Here is a 25,171-nt window from a genome sequence, read left to right on the forward strand (position 1 = left end):
AGGTCTAGAGGTTAGAGAAAGCCCCTAGAGATGAATGAAATGGAGAGAACACTGGTCAGACCCAGCTTTAAGGAAAAGGAAGGCCTAAAGAGGTTCAATGCCCTGCCTGCAGTCTTCTAGGCTGCAGAATCTGGGGTGGAAACCAGGCCTAATGACTCCTGTTCTTAGAAATTAGTTTCAGTGAGCTGCTGTGCCTCAAAGCAAGGTTTCTTTTCACAATCCACCTTCTTCTTATAAAAGCATGGAGACACATTTAATTAGTCCAGTCCAGGTGTGACAAATGGGAAGAGCTTATTGTCAGATCTGCACCCCAAAAGCTGCTTCAAACAGCCTGCTAGAACTGCCTGATTTTGTGTTTAGCTAGCACAGGGGCCTTCCCAACATGTGAGGCACAAAGTAGACAATAACTTCACAAGAGTTATGAAGAACTTAATTTCTGAGTCAACATTTTGGTTGCCCTGCAGGAAGCAGGCAAGGTCATGGACTAACATAGGATGGGAAGCCCTACTGTGGGAATTATGTAAGCCACTGGTCTGTAACTTAGCCAGGCTCCATTTGGGGGGAAAAGGCTCTCTAGAGGTTTGAATGCTACCTTGAGGAATTCAACCTCAATCTCTTTGAAAGTCATCTGTCCTAGCATTCATGTCCTTTTGACCCAGCCTGTTCTCTTTCCCCTTTTTTGGTCTGGCTTCAGTTGTAAATAAGTTACATGATTTCAGAGTTTGTTACCATTAAAACCACTGGCTTTGGTCCAGCCCCAGAGTATTGTCTTTTTGGAAGATATCTTCCCCCAGTGTTACTCATCCCATTTTCTTTTGGTTTTTGTACTCCGTTAGGCCCAGTGACAGTCTCCAGGGAAGCAGGAACAGCCTGCTGAAGGCTGATAGGGTGAGGGCAAGTCATTGCAATAATCTACAAGGGGATTAGATTTGGAGTCTCAGGATCTGGATTCAAAACCTCACTCGGTCACTTACTCGCTAAAGTAGTCACTTCATTTCTCTGCAGCTCATTTCTTATATAAAATAAAGAGTTTAGACTGAGTGATCCCAAGGTCTTTTTTTAGCTCTTCTGTGAAACCAGTGAACAAAGGAAATGAGTATTTGCTACCTCTCCCCTTTCCTTCCCTTTTCTTTTTCTCTATCAAAATAAGGAGATCATTTTAAATCATGATATAAAACTAAAAAGAATCTCAGGGGTCATCTAGTCTTAACACCTGTGGAAACTCAGAGAAGCAGCAAGAAGGAGGTGAACTTGAACAAAAACCCAAGTCTTCTGATCCCAATTGTAGTATTCTTGGTACTACATTGTTCTGGCAGCTCTCAAAAAAGGAGTCATCTGGCTTCTGCTTGTAGGCTTCCAGGGATGGGGGGCTCACTCCCCTTCGAGTAGCCTTTTTCTTTTTGTAGGCTTAAAATTGTTTTTCTATATATTGAGCTGAAATCTTACTTCTTGTAACAAATGCTCCACTAAGGCTGAGTAGGATAAGTTTAATCCCTTCCATGTGGCATTTCTTCCCATTCTAGAAGACAGTGCTTATGACACTCCTTCCCTACTTCCACCCTTTCTCTTCAGGCTAAACATCCTCACTTCTTTCACCTGATCCAGGTTTGTATGACACAAGTTGCAGACTTCTTGTAGAACATCACTAGGGCTCACCGAGTATGGAGAGATAAAGTGGATCTGGGGGAAGGGGGAATTGAAATGATTCGATTCAAATTTTCAAATATTAGTTTATTATCCAGATTGTTTATCAGGAGGAAAAAAGTCTATAAATTTGATTTTAGCATCTCTTCTCCTGCTTGATGGCCAAAAAAAAAAAAAAGAAGAAAGAAAAAAATTGCATCAACATTTCCCAGCCAGGGCCCCAGAGACTATGGGGAGGTAGAGCTTTCGGAAGAGTGCAAACAGAGATGTTGGCCCCAGAGAGTGGAAACCTCATATGTTTGGAAAGACAGGATCTCTTTCCTCTTCATTGGGCACAGCTGCTTCAATAACATAGGCTTCCTTTCCTACAGAACATCTCCTTATGAGGCTGAGATACTAGGAAAGCGGTCTGTGCCTTCTGGATTGGCAGGAATGGGCTTCAGGGAACTTCTCTTCCCCTCTCCTCCCCCAGTCTCATGACTGATTTGGCCTTTGCAAATGACAAAGGTCTGCGTTGGCCCAGCCCCCCTTCACTAAGCTCTCCTCTGTTCTCTTGTGTGCCAGCTCACAAGGAGGGATGTAAGACCCTGACATTTGTCCTGGAAGCAGGCTGAGCTTTGCCTTACATCAGATGCCAATCTGTAACCCTCTCCTTGATCACAGTCCCCATATCCTCTGCTGCCTTTTTGTGCTTTTTTTGATTGGCAGCTTTGGAGAGTAAACTCCCCCTGGGATGCTAAGATAAGCTGGTTGGCAGATACAGAGCAAGCATTGGCCAGCTTGCTCCTTTTAAGGAAAAGGTAAATCTACCCATGATCCTACTTTGAGTGATCACTTGAAAGTCCTCCCTCTTTAGCTTTCAGTATGTTTTGATTAGGAAATCTTAAGTTGATCTAAAAACAATGCTGCTCTAGCCCTCAAAGCATCAGTTAATGGTTTTATTTGAAATGGACTACTTGATGGCTAGTTTCCATTTAGCAAATAAAATAAAATCCTTTATTTTAAGAATTCACCAGCACCAGAAGGCCCATATACATTTCCTTCCAGTCATGAGTGTTTAGCCTCCTGCCATCTGAAGGGCTAGAGAATCACCCAAGTTTGCAACGGTCTAAACTGGGCCTTACATCCTGGAAATATTCTGACTTGCCTGAAGAGACATGCCTCTTTGGGGTTTCCCACTGAGAAGAAGGTGGCTGAGAAATGGGATATGACTCCCACAGCAGTGACAGCCAGCTCCTTGGCCCTTTGCGGGACTTTGTTAGCCAAAAGGCAGCTGCTACTTCAGGGGAGCTTTGCTTCCATAACTCTCCTGGACTACTTGAAAGAAAATTGAAAGTGATGAGGGTGAGACTAGATCCACCATCAATCCCAGTTTCCAAGACAACGGTCTTGTCTTTGTCTCCTTCATTTTCTCAGTCACAGGCAGGCACAATTGTTCTGCTTGCTCACTGAGGAGCCAGAGGAGGGACTGACCCAGTGGTCCTGAGGCTCCTGGTTATAATTGTTGGGCTCTAAATATTAAAAAGACTTTGTCAGCTCAGGCCCCACTTACACAATAGGCAAGACTGGGGTTCACCTGAAACCCAAGGTGCACGCTTCCCCCTCCCCAGCAATTGTTTTCTGCTTGTCTGTGAGCACACACCAGGTGTTTTTGGAGCAAATTGTACATCTGTCGAGGAGCCTGACCCTCAGCTCCTCAGTCCTTCAATAAGAAAGGAAGTGTAATGACCTATAAGGTCATTTTAGTTCCAGATCTATCATCTTCGCCCATTTCCTTTTGTCTCTGGGATCTGATTTCCCTATTTTGGTCCAAAGGTTGAGGAGGAGGTTTAAGGGGGAGTTGGGAAGGAGGGAGACAGAGATCATTGAATACCTGACCTTTTAACCTTCTCACATCCTATGCCCATTGGTAATTGAATTCTGTCTATGACCTTGGGGTAGATCCTGCTGAAGGAGCAGCTGGAAAGCAGTTGCTGAAGTTTTGATGAGGGAGGATTTATCTCCTAACAGCTGTGGCTAGGGGTGGGGATGGCAAAGGTTAAGGGGAGGGGTTGAACTGTGTAGCCTTTGTTTAATGTTAATATAATCTAGTGACTCAGAGGCTATACTCAGGAAAGCTATAGAGGGAGCAGGTGAAGGGAAGAGGAGATAGTAAAAGTAATAGTGTCAATTCTGAGTGATTTAGCTTGACTCCGAAGACAAGACTTTAGGTGGCTCATTGAGGGTTATTTATGAGGGGTACAGGCTTGCATACAGCTAAAGATCTGCTTTCTGTAAGATTGCCAGATTAATAGCCCTTCCCCTCCTTAGAAGTAACAAGGAACCCAAACACTGTAGCTGCTTCTCTAGTGACTTTGCTATAGAGAAAGAGCAAGTGTGACTTAAAAGGAGTAAAGTTCTGATGTTAAAAAGAATTAAGGTTTTGATTTATAATAATTGTACGAGCTGCCAGATGAAAAGTTCTCATTAAATGCTGATTTCTCTTGCCATTCTTGCCTTCCTGGCAGGATTTCATTTCTCTTCACCTGGAAGGTTTTTCAATTCCTGTGACTCTTTGAACAAAGGTACCCCATGGTTTTGTTGAGCCACTAGCCTAACTGGTGCCTTTTCATTTAATTGACTTTGTGAAGTGGTAAGAGTTCCTGGGCTTGTTGTAGCACCTTCCCACCCACCTCTGTGGTCCCTTTTTCTATTTCTTTCTGCTGTGACTAAAGGGTTAATTTTAGATAAAAATCACTTTATTTAATACTTTATGGATGGTATAGTAGAAAATAGATTTAATCAAGAGACATGGGATTCTGGTCTTTTCAACTAAATATGTGAATGTTATTTTCCAATCTGAGCTTCACTTTGTCCTCCTTTAAAGTAAGGGACAAAAGTGAGGCAAGAATCCTTCCAGCTCTGCCATTCTATGTTCTAACGGACCTCTAATGTGCTGTGACTGTGCTTTAAAGGAGATTCTATCAATGGTGTTCTGGGATTTATTCCTAATACATAGTTGCCACTACATCTTCCTGCCAGGCCTAGTAATAGGTTAGGGTTGGGAGGTGAAGAGGGCTCCCTTTCCTGTATAATATGAATCTACCTTTTTTAAGAGTGAGACTCATTCGAGTGTTCCTTGACACCCTCCCTCTTTCTTTTCTTCTCCCCTCTCCATTCTCCCTCACCTGCTTGGGTCTTTTGACATCACTCTTCAATTATGCTTAAATTTGTATGAACAATTTAGCATTGTGCACAATTGAAAACTTAAAAGATAGGAGATTATTATTTTGTTATCATGTGGGTCCTTTAAACCTCTTTTAACAAGATAAATTCAGACTTTAGGACAGAAAATTGCCTTCTGGAGACTGATGCAAAAAATTCTCTTCCCTCCCCAGCCCTTTACAGTTATCCTGGTAGAAAGGGATATGGCTTGACTATAAACTTTAGAATCTGGCTGACCTGATGGAAATCACATAAAGGCACTACTCCAGAGCTTAGCTTTCTTATGGAACCACTAAAAATCTGTGATAAGTCTCCAAGAAGCTAATGACCCTGGGAGGCAAAAAATAAACTACTTGAAATAACCACCCTGTACTGTTCAGAGGCTGCTTTCCATTGAGTATTGGCAGCGGGGAAACTGGCAGATTTTTCTAACTGGTCACTTTCTTCTGATTCACTTGAGTGAATGCTAATGGACTGTCTCCATTTTGAATGAATCAAGGGCCTGGTTTCTATGGTACCTATCACCATGGTATCCAGCAAGGTACCATGGTATCTAGGTGAGCTGATAAAGATAAGCTTGTTAAGCAGAAAGACAAATACAGAAGGAAACGGGCAGTGCTCCCTTTCTCCTCTCCAAGGGCCTGACTGGGATATTAGAGGATGATGGGGAGGGAAGGAAGTCTGACTTGCTTGGAAAGGACTCCCTGAGGATAGCTCTAGGGGATGCAAGCTCTATTTTCTCCTACATCCTAAGATCTCAGGAAGCTCTTTCCTGACAGAGTCCACAGCTTGCTTTAGGTCATTGGCACTTGAGCCAACACTCAACTTCCCAGTAAATAAACTACAGATGCCAGGTGTTTGAATCTCCTCTTTTAGTCTTGAGAACATCCCTCCTACTGGCCTCTTTGTAGTTAATTAAATCCCCCTCTCGCTCAGTTCCATCTTCATTAACATAAATACATATGGAAATATTTGAGCTCTCCCAGAAGAGGACATGAATGAATGGTTTCAGCAGCCCAGATGGCTCTGTACAGGCCGATGATTAACTGGCCTGCTTAAATCAGACAGGAGGGTAAGCTAGAGAAATGGGGTCAGCTCCCATATCTTAGGATCCTTGCCCTTTGCTAGTTCTGGCTAATCCCCTGGGTGTCTCTTTCCATTGGCCCCCTCCACTGCTGTGAGCTTCACTCACTATTTCTTGGGGTGGGGGGTACTACAAGCAGTTCTTAAACGGGAAAAAAAAATCCTGTTTTTCCTCTTTTTAGGACATCAGGGTTGGGGATTAATTATACAAATAATAATTGAGATTCCTTTTTTCAGAGAACTTTCAACATTTATGAAGTCATTTTGTTGGGTTGGGGTGATGGTGGTTGTTTTAGTTTTGTCCCACTTTTTTCATTATCCCTTTTGTGATTTTCTTAGCAAAGATAATGCATTTTCTTCTCCAGCTCATTTTACAGATGAAGAAACTAAGGCAGAGTGAAATGCCTTGCCTAGCATCACTAGTAACTAGTATGTGTCTAAAGCTGTATTTGAACTCAGGAAGACTCATCTTCCTGATTGCAGGCCCAGCCCTCTTCCCTACAGTAACCACCTAGCTATTGACTGGATCAGTCCAACATAAATTTCTGTTGGATAACCTCCACTGGGCACACCCTCTACAAGACAATCCTTGATATGCCCCTAATTCATTCACTGCTCCACCACCACAATTATACCAAACTGTATTACCCCTCCTAAAATTTCCCATCCTCTTAGATAAGAATCTGGCTTCATTTTCTTGAAGTGAGACCATTTGACAAGAGGGCTCCTATTCACATGACCTACCTAGAAGCATTCTGCCATTATCTCTTCCCTGTTTCTTCAAGGAAAGTCCTTCTGTATGTACAGCTGATCCTTTCTCTCCAACAGACTGCCCTTTCTATTATTCTCACGATGACTAATCTTTAATCTCTCCCTATCTGTTGGCTTCCCTAGTACCTGTAAATCTGATCATGTCTACCTTATTCTCAAAAAACAAAAGATGCTTACTTGCTCCATTGCCTCTAGCTATTGCCTCATAGCTCTCCTCCCTTTTGTGGCTAAAGTCCTTCAGATCATCTAAAGCAGGTGGCTCTCCTTCCTTTCATTTTTTGTTGGGGGAGGGAGTGGAGGGAGGGAGAGGAAAAGTCTGAATAGAAGTGAGTGCAAGGAATAATGTTGTAAAAAATTACCCAGGCGTGGGTTCTGTCAACAAAAAGTTATAATTATTAAAAAAATAATAATAAAAGTTTAGTCTGGATTCTGACATCAACCAACTGAAATTGCTCTCCCTAAAGTTAACAGTCTCTTGGTTGCCGACATTCAGTGGCCTCTTCATCCTTATCCTGCTTTACTCATCCTGCAGCTTTTGATGTTGTCGGCCATGCCCTTCTTCTTGGTGCGCTGTTCTCTCTGTTCTCCTGAGATACTCCTTAGCTCTCTCATCTCTCCTGCCCATCTCTTGCTGGGTCTTCCTCTGGCAAAAGCCATGCCCACTAGTCAGAGGAATCCCTCTAGGTCAGTGGTTCTCAAAGTATGGTCTAGAGAATCCTGGGGATTTCTGAAACCCTTTTAGAGGGTCTACAGATTCAAAAATAGTTTTTATTTCCAATATGGTAAATGTCTATAAATATAATCCAGATAAACAAAACCGCTTTGGAGAGATCCTCAATAATTTTTAATAGGATAAAGATACTGAAAACAAAAGTTTTGAGAACCACTGCTCTAAGTCCTGAGCCCTCTTCTCTTTTCCTTCTGCTATTGCACTTAGGGGCAGCTAGGTGGCGCTACAGTGGATAGAGCACTAATCCTGGAGCAACTAAGACCCACTTTCCTCAGTTCAAATCTGGCTTCAGACACTTGCTAGCTGTGTGACCCTGAACAAGTCAACTTAACCCTCTTTACCTCAGTTTCTTCATCTGTAAAATTAGTTGCAAGGGAAATGGCAAAACTGCTTTGGTATCTTTGCCAAGAAAACCCTACATGAGATCACAAAGAGTCAGCAATTGAAAATGATTAAACAGCTGTTTCATTTGGTAATCTTATAAGCCCTCAAGGAATCAGTTATCATCTTTCTAAAGATCTCATCCAGCCATAACATCTCTGCTCACCTCCAATCTTCGATCTTCAATCTTACTTCTTAAATGCCTTTAAACATTCAATATTCTGTAGACATATTAAACTCAACATGTCCAAACTAGAATTCATTATCTTTCCCCAAAAATCCACTTTTCCAGTCTTCCCAGTTACTGTCAAGGTATCACCTCCATCTTCCCAGTCCTCCAAGCCCACATTCTAGGGCACATCCTCAGCTCTATGCTCTCATACCCTCCATCCCCCAATCTCTCCTACAGCAATATCCAATGTTTTGCCAAGACCTATTGATTTTTATCTTCATAATACTTACCTCATATGCTCTTATCTTATCATATGCTCTTATTCTGACAGAAACCCAACCCAGACCTTTATCAACTTGTTCCTGAAATACTGTAATAGTCTATTGGTTGATCTGCCTGCCACAAGATTCTTCTCTTCCAGTCCATCTTCCACTCATCTGGCAATGTGATCTTTTAAAAATGGAAGATCTGGTTGTCTCTTTCTAATCCAAAACAAAAACCTCTCTTCCCCTTCTCTTTTTTCTCCTCCCCTCCTCTCATCTTTACTCTCTTCCTCTTTTCCCTCTCCTCTCTCTAAACTCCATAGCCTTCCTTATCATCGGTCAGAATGAAATATAAAATCCTCTATATGGTCTTTACTTTCTGTCCTTGCTGTAATTTGAAAAAAACACTATGTTCTCTCTGGACATTTTTACCACTCATCTGGACTTCCTTAACTCCTATATTCAACTCTTGGCTTCTCTGGTTTCTTGAAATAACAGCCAAACAGCCAAAATCTTACCTTCTACATGAAACCTTTCCTAATCCCTCTTACTTTTGTTGCTGTCTCTCCATTGATTAGCTCTAATTTATCTTGTACATAATTTTTTTAGACATAATTATTTGGATATGGAATCTTCCATTCAGTTGTTGCATCCTTTGAGAACAGAGACTGTCTTTTCTATTCCCAGTACTTACCACTGTGCCTGGCACATAGTAGATGGTTAATAAATGTTTATTAACTGAATACCCAGTCAGAATGCTAATTAAGGTGGAAGTTGAGTTAGATAAGCTCTGAAACTCCTTACAGCTCTGAAATTTTCAGTTTTGACTTTCAATTCTTGTCATTATTTCATCTTGCAACCCTTAACATATTACTTTGTACAATCTATTTTCCTTCCCTGAAAAGTAACTGTTCTGGACAGGCAGATAGGACACATGTCTCATTTTATAGATTAAGGGAACAGAACAATCTACCCAAAGTTACACAGCAACCAGTGGCAGAGCCTAGTAAGGGAAACTTGGCTCTCCAACTCATAGTTCAGTGTTTTTTGAACCTTTTCGACAATTCTAAGACTCCTAAAGTTAGACCCTACATGCTGGAGATTGTGCTTCAAACCCTTTTGCACCAGTAGCTAAACCCAGAGGAACAGGTAGAACAAACATTGGATATTGTAAAGAGATGCTCCTCTTTGGCCTCTGGGACTAAGATGATTGAAGACCATCTGACTCTTGATCAGATGAAAACCCATATTGTTCATATTCTTGGCTGGACAGATGGGACGTCAGAATCCCATAACATATGATGTATTAAAGAGTAGTGAAACTCCAGGGAAATCTGGGAGGAGAGAGGACAAAGGCTAAAATAGCTACCATTATTCAGCCAAGTGTGACTGCAGGAGAAAAAAATATTCCTCTTAATGGACAGTCAAGCATCACTCAGAGGCTCAGTTAAAATCGGAAAATTACAACAACTCTAATTTCTGTAGTGCTTCTTTCACAGTGATCTTGTGAGGTAGGTAGTACATGTGTTATTAGTCATATATTACACACTAAATACCTCAACTTTATAGAGGGTTATTGACACTGAGTCTCTTGATACTGTTCTACAGTGTCCATCTTAAAGATGTAAACAAAGATGTGGTGACTTGGTGGGAGCCTCATATTCTGTCCTGGTTTGTCAGTCAATCAGTAAACATTTATTTATTAAGCACCTGCTATATGCTAAGTGCTGGGGAAATAAAAAGAGGCAAAAGACAGTCCCTTCTAAGGAGAAGACCACAAGCAAACAAATATGTGTGAAGAAGCGAAGTCCAGAATAAATAGGAGAAAATTAACATAGGGAAAAGACTAGAATTGAGGGACTAGAAAAGACTTCATGTAAAAGATGAGATTTTAGTTGTCACTCAGAGGAAGCCAGGAAAGCCAAGGAGTAGTGATGAGGAGGGAGAGCATTCCCAGGTGTGGAGACAGCCAGAAAAAATCCTTGTGACTGAAAAATGGAGTGTCTTATACATTGAAGAGACAGAAGGTCTCTGTCACTGGATCAAAGAATACATAGCAGAGAGAAACATGTTTTATACCTTTTTACACATTTTTTCTTTTTTTTTTTTAAATTAAAGTTTTTTATTTTCAAAATATGCATGGATAATTTTTCAACATTGACCCTTGCAAAACCTTGTGTTCCAAATTTTCCCCCTTTTCCCCATCCCCTCCCCCAAATGGCAAGTAATCCAATATATACTAAACATGTTTACACACTTTTTAAGACTGAAAAGGATAAGAAAGGCCTAAGTTATGAAGGGCTTTGAATGCTGAAGAGAATTTTGCATTTGATCCTGAAGAACCATTGAAGTTTATAGAATAAGGGACACTCAACATTAGACCTGCACTTTAGAAAAAACCATTTTGGTATGTGAATGGACTAGCATAGAGAGAGACTTGAGGCAAGCCAACTCATCAGCAAGCTATTGCAATATTCCAGGCCTCAAGTGATGGAGAGCTTGGACTAGCGTGGTTGCAACATCAATAGAGAGGAAGGAGCATATTAGAAAAAAGTGAAATCTCTGAGGCCTAGGTTCAGATGTAGGGCATGAGAGAGAGGAGTATAAAAATCCTCAAGCCTAAGGGAGCATGATGTTGCCCTCTATAGTCATGGGGAAGGAGCTAAGGGAAAATAATGATTTTAGTTTTGGACATGTTGAGTTAAAGATTTCCACTGAACATCCAGTTTGAGATATCTGAAAGGCATGTGGAGATCAATAGAATTTGGTGCAGGCTAAGGTAGATTTGAAAATGGTCAGCATAGAGAGGGTAATTAAATCATCTTTTCAACTGCTGGCTTAGTCCTACCTCTCATATCTCAGTCTTATAAGTATCCACTGGAATGGACAAAAAAAAGCATAAGTATATACTAGAATATTTAAAAAAAAAAAAAAAAAGATTACTTGTAGTTTTGGGAGCGGGACCTCTGATTTCACTGGTATAGGAAACTCTCTATCAATGCAGATTGGCACCAGCTCTGCAACTTACAGTTTTGCAGTGTTGCTTTGGGCATTCACTGTAATAATAACTCCCATTTCTAGAAAGCTTTTAGGTTTACAAAGGGCTTTCTACACAACAACCTTATGAAATAAATTGTACCAGTATTTGATCTCTTTTATTGATGAAACTACTAAATTTCTAAGAGCTTTACCCATGGTCACATAGCCAGGAAGTATTTACTAGGGCTTTGTCCCCAGTCTCCTATTGGCTCATATCCTTTGTGCCTCATCCTACGGAGACCTGATACTAGTTTTCTGTCTTACCAAGACTCAGATGCTCCAGTACAAGACTTTTGAAGTAAAGTCCTTCATTCACTGAACCCCCTTCTCTTCTATTGAATTCCATTTTGCTCCAGTGGGGCTCACTACAAATTAAGGTATCTTAAGAGGGACCAATAGGATCCTCCATTTGTAGCTGGAAGGACTCTTAGAGATCTAGTTAACACCTTCCACATACATTCCCCTCTGTTCCAAGCTCCCTGTCACCCATCTGAAGATGAAGAACTTAGGGCCTACAAGATTCATTGATTCTTATAGGGTTTCATAGCTAAGCCCTTCTGATCTAGAACTTTAAAAAGCTCAGGAAACAGAAACCTGATTCTTCCCCTGATTGCTCAGTACTGTCCTAGGTGTGCTACAGTGGTCTCTCCCCTCTGCCTGACCATTCATCACAACCAATAGAGTGGACAGCTGATGCTCAGGCCCCAGGGAGTCAAGAGCATAAAATGTACTTGATTTAATTGTTCTGATTATCAGGAAGGGTTTAGAGAACTTGGGCTTTTCAGTTTTCATCAAGCTGTTGAGGAAGAAAGGAAGGCATTCCTGAAAAGTCTTTGGTTCAGAAAGCAAGCATGGTACAAGAAGAGAGTATAGTTCAAAATAAGTTCCTTTTTCTTTTTTTGGACTGGCAGGATTATTTATTTAGAATTTGAGAAGAGAAAATTTTCAAATGATAAATAAAATCAAAGTGGTTTTATTTCCAGGTTACTAAAACACAAAATTATAATAGTAATATTTACTTTTACATAGTCAATTTATGTTTAAAAGTGTTTTATGCTCACAATTTAATGTCCCTTTCACAACTGTCCTGTGGGCTACATTGGCAGTTACTAAGAGATAGTGTGGCTTAATGTGCAAAGAGTTGGCCTTGAAATAAGGAAGATTTGATTTCAAATTCAATTTCTTATAAAGACTTAACTATAGGAAAGTGAATCAACCATCAGTGCCCCATTTAAAATTCTAAGATTAAAATTAACCAGCTCCTTTTTCAAACCATGCAGAAATTATCTACACCAGCAACTCTAGACATGGCATCAAATATTAAATGGGAGTAATAGCACCCCATCAGTTTGACCAGAATTGACCATTTCTTGGTCTCTTGCAGCTGGTTTCGTAAGAAACACCCCCAGGCAGAAGCCCTGGTCCCCATTCCTCCCAGCCCAGAAACCAAGGACAGATGGCGAAGTATGACAGTGGTGCCTTATCTGGAGGATCTGCATGGTTATAATGAGGAAGAGGACGATGACCTCTTTGACATTGAGGATGACATCATCTACACTCAGGATTTCACAGTACCAGGTAAGCTGGGGACTGGGAAGAAGGCTTAAAAATCATTCCAGGAAGAGCACAGGAAGGATTTTAGAATGGAAAATGGGCTGTAGCAGAAAGAACACCTGATCTGGAGTCAGACACCTGATTGAATCCCAGCCCTCACTGCTGCTTCCCAGCTTGTGATTCGGGGCAAGGTACTGAACATCTCAATGTATTTGTTTCCTTTTTTATAAAATTGGAGTAATAAGTGTGCTCTTCCTAGCCAGACTCTTGTAAGGCACAAATGAGATAGAAAGTGATTTGTAAACAGTAAACACAATGTAAATATCCCAAACTGTTCATTATTAGTAATAATCATAATATTTAAGGATCTTTCCTCTTAACTGGTATAATAAGGAACCACCCCCTCTGCTTTTGCAGTTGCTTAGGATAAGAACAACTCTTCTGTTTAGTAGCTGGCAGATTGTATAGTCTCTAGGCCCTCGGTCAATCACATTGACTTTCATCTTCTAAGATTCCCATCACAGCTAATGAAGTCAGAGAAGATCTTTGTCCAAGAAGAATTTGCCGGACATTGTTGACTCCTAAGAGACCTTGTTGTTCAGTACACTTCATTCCTCAGCCAGTTTTGCCAGCTTGGCTTGGGAGCATGAAGCCAAGTTTGCCTTCACTATGCAGAGAACAAGGCTGTGGAGGTTGGGGAAAAGGCACTCCTTCCCCCCCAATTAATGAAGAATTGTTAGTTATCTTTTGAGTCATCTTGGTGATTTTCTGTTTGGCTTTTAGTCAAGTCCTACCTTAGTTTCTGTAGAATTTCCTCTCGACATTTTCTCACCACTTTTCATAAAAACACATGCACATGCATACATGCACGCAAACAAAGCTTCTCCTTTCCCCATTTGAATTTTCTTTGATAGGCACATTGTTTGATTATGGAGGAAAGGAGAATAAATTAATATTTCAGAAGAATTGCTAACTTTATTAACCTTACCCCTGAATTGATCATTCATGGGTCACCAACCTTATTCTTTTCTCCCGCCTCGTCACCTGCCTGTCTCAGTGATGAAGAGTGAAGAATTATTGCAGAAACTGTACTGAGGGTTTCTTCTGGGAATTACCAGACCCAGATGTCGTTTCTAAACAAATAGAGGCCACACTGTGAATCTCTAGATGCTTCCCTTCCAGGAAACTCCTGTGACCTAAAGAAGGGGAGAGGGAGGGATCACTTACATTGTAACATTTCCTGGATATTGGGGATATATCAGTTAGGACTCATTTTCGGTACTTGGAAGGGTGATAGACAAATGACTGGTGTCTGAGTCCTTCTAATGCTTTCCTGTTTAGTGTGAAGATGATATTGTATTCTGAGATGTAAATCAGAAGACCTAGATTCGATACTGGCTTCCTGTGTGACCGTGGGTACCTCTGAGGAACACGCTTGTCCCTCTTAACATTAGTTGAATCATCTATGAAAAAGATCATAGAATCATAGTTTGAGAGGTTGGACAGAGCCTTAGAGATGAGTCCAAAGAGACCTTTTATTTTATCAATGATGAAATGAGCCCCAGAAAAGTTAAGTGACTTAGCTGGGGCCTTTCAGTCAGTTTCATGGATAAAATTTGAACTTGGGATTTTTGACTCCTTCCATTCCCTTTTCACAGAGCGGTTATTCACAGAGTACTTAATAAACCTCAGAGGAGCAGTAGCTATGTTTGCTATCATTTCAGGGATCTGTAATTGTTATCTGCAAGATTGTCTTTCTGCCACTGCAGACCATACAAATGAAGCTAATAGCCTTCAAGAACTTCTGGGGTCAAAGAATTCAGCACCTTCTGACCAGTGTATGGCCGTGAACCTATCTGACTTTTTGGAACAGTCATATCGCCCTTTCCTGGGCTAGACTCAGAGCCTTGTCTGTCTTTTGCCAAAGCTTGTCACCTCACCAACTTGGCTTAGAACTACCTAGACCCACTTCATAGATATTAGTAATATAATAATATTTCAGGGATCTCTTATTTCTTAGAGAGAATCTATATATTACCAACATGGACTCTAACCCTCTATTAACTTAGGGATGGATTTTTGAGAGCTGTAGTCAAAAAATTTCCCTGCAGCCGACCTGTTGATGTGCTTCTTTAGGCTGTTCCTTGGCAGACATCAGTCAGAATAATAGTGCCCTGAATTTCCTAGAGGCTTAGCTAAAGTCCTCCTCTGATATTTCACAGTGGAGGTGAATCCTTGAAGAATGAATTCTTGAAGAATGCATGAGCTCTCTCAGGTCTGACCCATTTTGAAGCTGGTAACAGACTGTGCTGTTCATTTGAGGAATATCCTGGATGAGTTTGGGAGGAGTTCCAAGAAGATTGGCCGCCCTCCTCAGGCAGGGTTAGACATAGGAATTCATAGAATTGTCTCACTTGAGGCATCAAGGTGTTGGTCTCAGCCAGCCCTGATGAAATATGCTAAGGGTCTTTTGAAGTGTTTTCTCTCTCTCTCTCTCTCTCTCTCTCTCTCTCTCTCTCTCTCTCTTTTCTTTTGGTTTGTTGTTGCTGAAGCAATTGGGGTTAAGTGACTTGCCCAGGGTCACACAGCTAGGAAGTGTTAAGTGTTCGAGGCCACATTTGAATTCAATCCTCCTGATTTCAGGGCTGGTACTCACTGCACCACCTAGCTGCCCCTTGAAGTATTCTAAGATTTCTGTTAGACTTCAATCTTGCTCTGCAGCAACTCAGTTCTTTTCTCTCCACTTGCTCTCAGAATAGCTGGCAGAGTACTATCTAGCATGCCTGAGTAAGACCTCCAGCCTTCAGTGATGGGGTGCTAACATACTTTTAAACTTGAAGACTAGAATCTGCCTCTTTCAGAAACAGTGGTTTTTCTTAGTTTCCAAAGAGTGCTCTGCATCAGTGAAGGCAATGCATCGAGTTCTAAGCTGGTAGTTGGGAAAATGTACATAGAATTAAATTTTTTAATAGAGAAAAGATAGGGAAATGTTTCATGACAGATAAAAGTTTTAAAGGGAGCCATAACCATTTGAAATTTCAGTATGGTGAATACAAACTGATTCCTATTTTAAGTAGCTCATTGTAATTGGTAGATTCAGTATTGAGAAATAAATTTAAACTTTCCCAAGAGGTCATTCAAGTTCATTGAGTGCCCTTCTCTGGATAAAAGTTGAACTGTTTAAACCACCTTTCTTCCCTCTCTCCCTGCTCTTGCAGGAGTATATCCTCCCTGAAATGGGAACAAGAAGTACTATAAACAGGTGGCCTGGACCCAAACCCACAGGATCCTGGGGACTCAGTATGGGAGTACAAAGATGTGAAAAGATCATTGAGTGTCTTCTTTACCCCTTCAGCTCCTGATCATTGGAGATCACAGGTGCTCAGAGCCTATCATGCCAGTGTCTGGGAAAACTGTTTCCTTTCTAACCAACCTGTCCTGTTTGCTTCCCTGTACATCTCCTAGGTGACGAGGAGACCCCTGAGACAGGGCTTAGAGTGGAGAGAGCAGAACAGAAGAGTGAACACTCAGGATTTTCTGGAGAGGAAGTTCAGCCACCAGACAACATTCTAATGAGAGAGAAGGCACAGGCTTAGCATAGTTGCATAAGCTGCCGTGGAAGCCCAATAGTGGGGGAGAGCAGCTTGTGCCATGTGGTCAGCCTGGGGTTCGAGTGTCACCAAATGAGCAGAGAGTCTGAGGGTGGAGAAGGGTCTTCTGTTCTGTTGACCCCCACCTGCCCACCGACATAAGGGTTTTTTCCCATAGTGATACCACTTTTTCTTTTCAAATTTTGTTGGATATCTTTTTTGTTTTTGTTTTAAATAGACTCGAGTAAGCATGCTGGCCAAGTTTGACAAGATGCCAAGAGCTTTCTCAAACAGCACTTCATGCAATAAGTTAAAAGACTTGTTTTTTTTTTTTCTTTTCTTACCACTCCTAGTCTCTAAGATATATTCATAGTTGCTACAGTCTGAAGAAAGTATTATTTTTGTTGACAGTCAGTGTTTCAAGTATTTGAGGAATGGTTTAGAAACAGCAATTCCCTGTAATGCCAGGGAAGAGGGCAAATGAGGGCTTCATTTTGGGGTGGTTGGATTAAGTTCTTTTTTGTGAGGTTCCCCTTGCCTGAGTGGCACTGTTCCAGCCAGAGCCAAATGTCCTAAAATTGGCTGATTCCTCACAAAGCTGGCATCCACTTTGGCTTCTTGTTCCCCTGCCCACTTACCATGGGCCCCTGTGATAGGGGCTATCTACCATGTCATCATACTTTCCAAGCCCCAGGAAAGTTTTCCTCTACTTTAATGTTAAGAATTAATGGGGTGTTTTTTTTTTTTTTTTTTTTTTTTCCTGTAATGGTGTTCCTTCAATATTATAAAAAGGTATAGACCACTCTCTGTGTGGAGATGAATGAATCCACCTTCAAGACTGCAGAGATTAAGCTCATAAACTTGGCAGGTACCATATTGCCTCCTGGGAGTTTAAATTATGACTAAGCCCTTAAGAAGCAGACACAATGAGGACCACCCCCCTGGTCTCAACCCGGGTTCTTGGTATTTCTTCACACTCTAATAGTCTTTTAGATTGATTGTCCCTCTCTCCACTCCTGTAACTGCTGTGACCTTAGACTCTGGATGGCTGCTATTTCCTCATATACAGGCCTTAGCTCACTTGGCTCCAGGATGACATTTTTTACAAAAGATCTTACAAGTGACCCAAGTTTGAGTCCTGGCTGGGCTGCTCACTAGCTCTGAAGCCTGAGTCCAGTCCCTTCCTTGTTCTGATCCTACCTACACGATTTTCCTTCTCATTCATAATGCTGTAATTGAGTAATAAACTGGAGGAAAACAGGTAAAATACAACTTAAAAGCATAGAAATCTTAAAATACTGTCAATTCTGCTGGAACATGTGTTTCAAAAATGTGAATCTGTTCCAACATAATTAGTATATTAAGGAACAGTTTGAGCATCTCACGAATTTCAAATTTGTTTCTGCATGATTTCTTCTTCAGTAAATAATGAAAAAAAAAAACCCAGAAAATGGCACCTCTTCACAATAACCCTCAAACTGCAGTTGTTCCCCACTTTCCACAATTGAATTTCAGTTCTTGATAAAGATATAAAGTGCCATCTTGCATGTTTCTTGGTGCCCTCGGAGTGTGTGTGTGTGTGTGTGTGCAGAGAGAGGGCTGGTCTACACTAGCTCTACCCCCTTTTACCATGGAGGTACATCATAGTTCAAGGCTGCAGACTGGGCTACTATCTATCGTAGTATTTATGTGTTTCTTACCCACTTAACATATGTAAAACTGTACTGTTAAGTTTTTATTAGGTTCCCATCTTTTTAAAAATGTCATTGATGAAGCTTTTGAGCATTTTGCCCTAATCCCATTTCCTCCATAAGTTCTGTGGTTTTATTGGTTTTGCATAGTACAGCATGATGACAGAACTGACTGTATCTTTGCGAGCTAGTAGCATATAGCCAATGCCATTTCTTGGTCTAACTTGGGCCCTGCCCCCTTTCCATGTAAATATCATTTAGCCTTAGCATTTCTCTTTTTCCATTTTACCAAATTTATTTTTAAGTTGTTTTCTTTAGTCAGTTTCTATGCTTCCTTTTCCTTTGTTGGCTTTTTCCTCAAACTTTTATAACTCTCCTGCATAGCTCTCATTTCTTTTCCGTTTTACTTCTCTTTCTAGATCCTTTTTGAATTCCTCTAAGAGATCCTTTTGCATTGGAGACCAGTTTGTAAACCCTTTTGAGGCTTTACCTGATGGCGTTTTGCCTCTTCTGGTTTTGCATTCTGATCTTCTCTGTCTCCATAAGAGCTTTCTATAGTCAGAGATTTTTTTTGCTTTTTGCTCATTTTTAAAAGTTGAACTCTGCTCCTAAGGCACAGGAGAGATTGTTCCAAACTTCTTTTACAGGGGAACAGGGGCCTCTTTCGGTAACTGCACTGCTGCAGGCTTTCTCACTGCACTGGATAAGTCTAGCAAGTCCTATTTTTATACTGAAGTTTGGGGGCTCATAATTTGCATTCTAGAGTTGCGTTGGAGATCTCACAGCTGATCTTCTGATTCATTGGCCTTCTGAACCAGGACAGAATACCCACCAATGCTGTATTTTGGCTAAGAGCCTTCCCTAGATTCCCCTGCATCATGCCTGCACTGAACCACGTTTCCTCTGCCCAATTGAGACAAACTTTACTTGATGTCCTTCCACAATGTCTTAGGCTGAAAAAATAATACACTCCAAATGTTTGTGGGTTCTGTCACTCCAAAATCTGTTTGATTGAGGCTTGAATTAGCATTGATTCTGAGGGAAACTGGGGGAGAGCTCAGGCAGTGTCCTGTCTACTGTCCAACATCTTGGCTCTGTCCTCTCTCCCTCCCTGCCTTAGTATTTCTCTACAGGTTGCGCCATGCTTCCCTGGGTCAGAGAATCTCAAAGCTGTCAGGGCCTTAAGAGACTTTGCAGTCCAACTGATTAAATTTAGACAAGAGTCCTCAGTAGCATCCCTAACTTAAAGGTCACTCCCTACAAGAATTCCTAATATATTCTGTCATAGAGAGAAGCAAGCAATAGGGCTATAGACTATAGGAAGGTGTAATCCTTTATCAAGAAGTTGACATCTCCAGGAAAGGAGATTGCACGTAGAATTTCCTCAGCCTTTTTTCTTTGCTTGTCTCCCTCAAGAGGAAGTTTTCTTCTCACATTATTTTTCTCCCCTTTCCATTTTTGAAAAAGAAGACTGGGGGGGAATTCCACAGGAAGGAATGACAGGTATATAGGAGATGAAAGGGATGTTTAGAATCCATAAATAGCATTTTCATGCTGCCTCTTACCCCCTTACCATAAAGACAAGAAGAGAAAGAAATTGAGGCAGTTTTAACTTTCATGCTCTCCTGCAAAGCTGATAAAACCAAGACACTATGTTATAAGGGAAAGATTTGGAGTCAGAACTTGGATTCAAATCTCAGATCTACTGCTTATTATCCATGGAGGGCTTGAACCAAGTCGTCTTTTATCTCTCTGAGTCTCATTTCTCCAACATACAAAATGAAAAGATTAGATATTTCAGTTCTAAATCCTGTAATCTCTTAAAATGAGGGTAAAACTATTTTCCCTGTACTTGTTCTTTCCCCTGCTGAACCCTTTCTGAGTTGTGGGAGGGTAGGAAAGGAGTGAAGCAAAACCTCAATTCTTTTAGTCTGTATGTTAGTCCTTCCTCTGCCCACCAGTTTCTGCTGCTACAACCAAAATCCCTCAGAGAACAACCCAATTGAGGCATCAAGTTTGTAAGTCTACAAATATCTTGAAAGCATTTGTATGCCTGATACTGTGCTAAGTGCTGGGGACACAAAGAAGAGCAAAAATACAGTTGCTGCCTTCAAGGAGCTCATGTTCTGATGGAGGAGACAGTTTGTAAAGAGCTAAATTCTTCCAGGCTTCATGTGGATAAATCACTTTTTCTCCCTGCTTTAATATAAGGTACAAAGATGATCTCAATGACCTCTTTCCAGATCTAATTCCTGTGATCCCATGTAGTCCTGCTGCTTTCCCTCAAAGTTGTTTTGCTTGGTTTTCCCAAGTTTCAGTGGTTGCCAGACTAGTCATTTAGTGAGCACTCATCAGCCTATACATCATCCACTCTCCTCTTCCCACACAGCTCCTTCCCTCAGCTTCTTCCTCTCTCCCCCCGCCCCCCCCAAAAAAAAAAAACCTAAATACCAATTCTACTCTATAATGAGATTTAGTACGGAAACTGTCTGGTTAATTGGAGCCTCCTACTTTGGCTTCTTTGGGTCTCGGCTTTCTAGGGTTAGAAACTCAATTTTGTCTGTTCATGCGGTTTAAAAAAAAAAAAAAAAACCCACCATCCAGGAAATCATCCTGAGCCAGTTGGAAAGACTGATTTGTAAAGCATGATACCTCTTTGCTGACTCAGGAAATGAACCTGGTTAGAATCTCCCCAGAGATGATGTTTATGAGCTACTCCTAGATAGATTTCAGCTTGGGCAACCAAATAGCTGATCCAAGACTACAAAATGAGAGTAAAGGGTTTAAGCCTACATAAGGGATTTGGGATCAAATTGGAGTAGCCTCTAGCTTAGCACAATCCCTAAATCTGATGTCAGAGAGCTGCTACTTATAGTCCGTGGGAACGTGAACAAATTGTTTCTATTTTCCTTAAATGTAAAGAAGGCTTAAACTGTCACTAAGACTCTTTTTTAGTTTTCAGTTATATCCATCCACAACATATTGTAGGGTGAATTCTTTGGAGGAAGATTAACTTACCTTACTTTGTAATATAGAGGGTTTTGGTTTCCATTAAGTACTATTCCCCCCACCCCCACCCCAGTTTTATACTTTTCATCTGATTTCTACTGGTCATTCTGGAGTCCTTGTTGCTTTGGGGTTTGGAAAACGCTGTCTACTGATTCTATTAGACAATCTTATCTGACAAAATCCCTTGCAAAACAGCCACCACAGACAATTTGAGCACCACAGGGTTTCTGGGTTGGATTGGTAGCGATGATGATATGCCCTTTGGTTCAAGAATTCCAAATCCCCTTGCTCCCCAACTGTGGTACATATTAGCACTCATCAGTTGCCAGTTAGAAGGGCAGAAAGTAAGAAATAGAATAGGAGAGGGAAGCCCTTGATACTATCATGTTCATAAAAGGAGGCATTGTGCTAAGGAAGTTGTCCTAACTGGAAGTCAGGAAACCTCAGTTTTAATTAGACAGCACATAATTAAAGCAACTCTTGAGGTTTTACTTCACACCTAGCAAATTGGCAAAGATGACAAAAAACAGAAATAGTCCATGTTGGAGGGTTGTAGGAAAACAGACACTAGTACACGTTTGGTGGAGTTAGGAATTGGTCCAATAATTTTAAATCATGAGAAATATCATCCTTTACCAGTTATACCTTTCTCCCAAATTCTGGAAGCCATTCTAAAATGCCATATGGTTTTTAGAATTTGAAATCTTTTATCCACTGACTTAAGTTCTAACCCTTTGACCCAGAGATACCATTGCTGGAAATATATCCCAAGAGGTCAAAGAAGTCTTATAATAAAACATGATGCTACAAAACACTGAAAATAGAAAGTGCTCTTTTGTGGAATAGCTGAGCAAATTCTGGTATTTTAATAATAGTAGAATAGTATTGCACTGTAAGAAATCAATCACCGAGAGTTCATTAATCACCTGCTATGTGCCAGAGGTTGTATTGAAGTCTTAGAACTACAAAGGGTATTAAAACAGTGTTTGCTCTCAAAGAGCTCATAGTCCAACAAAAATGACAAATATGAGGAGAAACATGGGATGACATCTTTAAAAAGGAGAGAAGATAGAACAAAGAAAATAATATACACAATGACTCCAACAATAACGTAAATGAAAAAAAATTGCTAAAAGCTGAACACTGTATTTAATGTTCTCTTTTAGGCCCCGAAAAGAAAAGGAAATACACCTACCTTTACCTAGAAACATAGTGAGGGGGATGTGGAGCATCGTGATGTGTCAGTTTTAAGTCTTTATCTGTTTAAGGGAAAAGCTCTCTACATAAATGGGGGTAGAGAGAAAATCCAGGAATGAATGTGATATAAAAATAAAACCATTAAGAAAGCTTAAATTTAAAGGTAATAGTCTAGTAATGGAAAGAGCACTGAATTTGAAACTCTAGGACCTAAATTCAAATCTGTGCTGTAAATCTCCCATATGACTTTGGTCAAGTCACTCTCAATGGCCTTTATTTAACTGTAAACTTGAGAGAGTTGGCCTAGATTCTGTCATAAGTCCTAGTAGCCAATTTTATCTAATTTGACTCATGCAAAATGGAGTAAATCAATAATTCCTGCCTGTTGAGAATTAAATGAAATACATGTAAAGGAGCTTTGTGAAATTTGTACCATGAGAAACCTGAAATATTAACTGATCAGGGAGAAAACACAAGTGGTGATACCTTTTTTATTTACTCACAGAAGTCTTCAGCTTTCTACGTGTTATGTCTGTGATAGGTTTTTAATCCTCTACTGGCTTCCTCCTGCTTCCACCCAGAATTCTTAGAAAATATTTAGGAAATATAAAATAATTATATAAGCCTAAGAGAAATACAATTAAGAATGTATGGTCACTTCTTAGCAACATCTAATGTGTCCTACTGCCCAGTAGATATCATTTGCAGAAGGTTTATACCTCTTTTCCCTAAATATTAAGGATTGTATGGAGAGATTTGGCATAGAAATAACAACTGAAGAGTTGGAAGGGAAACCCAAGAGATGCTCAACTCCAGACTGACACTATCTGACACTATCCAATCTCTGCATGAACCAACCATTCTAGTAATGTCATTCCTTTTAAGGTGTGGAAAGTGAGAGCTAGCAAGGTATATAGAATGCCACAGTTAGTTAGATTTGAATATAAAACTCATCTTACATACTTAATAGCTAACTTAACATCTGAGAACTGAGGCGGAGTAGATTAGAAGCCTCTCCTGTCCCCATTCTTGATTTTTCTGATCCTAAGGCAACCATTCCTATTTTTAGACAGCTCTTAATCTCTGCCTCCCTATGCCTTCTGCCCCTTGTTGTGCTTCCTTTACTCTGGGAACAGGCAGAACAAGCCCTGAGGAAGTCATCTAGGATTGTATGAGTACTCGATTTTCTAAGGTTCATTTGAAGGAGCTAGGAATATTTAACGTGGAGAAGAGGGAAGATGCGGGGATGGCTGTCTTCAGATATTTGAAGAGCTGTTAAGATAAAAAGGGAATAGACTTATTTTGATAGCACCTAGAAGGCAGAACAAGAAACAAACGGATAAGTTTCAGGGAGGTAGATTTAGAATCAGTGAAAAGAAGGAGCAGCTAACCATTAGTGCTACTCTATTCAGCAAGCAAATACCTACTATATGAATGTACTATGTTAGGCTCTATAAAGTTTTTTTAAAAGGCTCTACAAGGAAAATATAAAAAGGGAGGAACTCTCAAGGAGCTTCCATTCTCTTGAGGAATTTACATGTCCATAAGTAAGTGCAAATTTTAAAAATTTTAACTGGAGGCTTAAGGAGAACCTTGATGCAGGAAGTGTCACCCAACATTTCAGTAAGGAAGATCTGGGATTCTAAAAGAGATTGAGAAAAGGCATTCTGAAGAAAGACCCTATCCAGCCTGATGAAAAGAGTGTGTATAAAAGGAAGTAGTATAAAATAAGAGTGATACATGCCCAAAATAGTGGATAGAATACTGAGCCTGGAGTCCCAAGTTCAAATGTGACCTCAGACTCTTAACTAGCTGTGATCCTGAACAAGTCATTTAACCCTGTGTGCCTCAGTTTCCTCATCTGACAAGTGAACCGGAGAAGGAAATGGAAAACCATTCTAGTATCTTTGCCAAGAAAACCCCAGGTGGGGTCATGACTGAAAAATGACTAAAAAAACACAGGCAGGTTTGTAGGCAATAGGGAAACAGCCAATAGAGATGAAGTTAGCTATAGGTGAGGATGACAGAGGGGGCATTCTGTTGGAGAAGACAGGGTGGAATAGGATCAGTTGTATTCATAGAAAAGTCACCTCTCTGTGTGACATAGGGATAAAGGAGAAGATTGTGTCAAAAGCTATCTGAGCTTTCTAATAGAATGACCCAAATTTTTTCCCCAGGAAAATGAGTTGGGGTTCTTGCCTAGGAAGGAAGAGCCATGGGAGGTTTGAGGATGGATGAAAAGGCTTAGAAAAGCCGTTGTAGAGAGTGAGATAGTAAGTTAATTAGGAAATTGTAAAAGGATTACCTTGACAGCAAGGACCCAATTGAGAATATGCAATATAAATTTATTATGGACCTAGTCAAAAAAATTGTGTGGTTTTTCTCTAGTTTTCAATAGCATGTGTGTGGTAGTAAAAGAAGCAGATAGTGGAAATGATCCAGAATTGGGGCTTGGCAGAGCAGGATGGCCAAGAGAAAGGGTCCGGTAGGTTTACAAGGGGTCAGTATGGGAAAGAGGGAAAGTGAAGCTAGTGTTGAGGTGAACTCAGGGGCAGAAGGATGGGGGATCATGGTGAGAATAAAGAGTATTTGGTATTGTAAAGCAGAAGAAGTAGAAATAGATTGTGATCTGGATACAGTAATTTGAGAAGTGAATATGGAAGTAGTCCATTTATAAGTCATGGCAAATCAGAAATAGGACTGTCATTGTGTATGGCTGAGTTGGGGTGGAGAAATAAGTCATGTGAAATGAATAAATTGAGGGGCTGTGAGATTAAAGAATTCGAAGGCGTGTCAGTATGTTGTATGTTGAAGTCCCCTAGCACAAGATATGACAGGTAACT

The 25,171-nt window shown here is 40.6% G+C and overlaps 1 protein-coding gene across 3 annotated transcripts in view; it reads left to right on the top strand.

Moving 5' to 3' along the window:
* STK11 (serine/threonine kinase 11) overlaps nucleotides 1–25,171 on the top strand; it is a 170,775-nt gene that overhangs the window by 114,712 nt on the left and 30,892 nt on the right. The window contains exons 8-9 of one of the 3 annotated variants that reach the window (XM_031948037.1): nucleotides 12,672–12,865; nucleotides 16,307–20,734. In XM_031948037.1, the coding sequence (XP_031803897.1) occupies nucleotides 12,672–12,865; nucleotides 16,307–16,437 (325 nt within the window). In that variant the 3' untranslated portion in view covers nucleotides 16,438–20,734. Of the gene's footprint in view, nucleotides 1–12,671; nucleotides 12,866–13,352; nucleotides 15,335–16,306; nucleotides 20,735–25,171 lie in introns of those variants that run through there. The other 2 variants (XM_031948038.1, XM_003760830.3) reach the window with 2 other exon arrangements.

The sequence above is a fragment of the Sarcophilus harrisii genome, chromosome 1 (assembly GCF_902635505.1).
Source record: "Sarcophilus harrisii chromosome 1, mSarHar1.11, whole genome shotgun sequence".
In the NCBI taxonomy this organism is placed as follows: domain Eukaryota; kingdom Metazoa; phylum Chordata; class Mammalia; order Dasyuromorphia; family Dasyuridae; genus Sarcophilus; species Sarcophilus harrisii.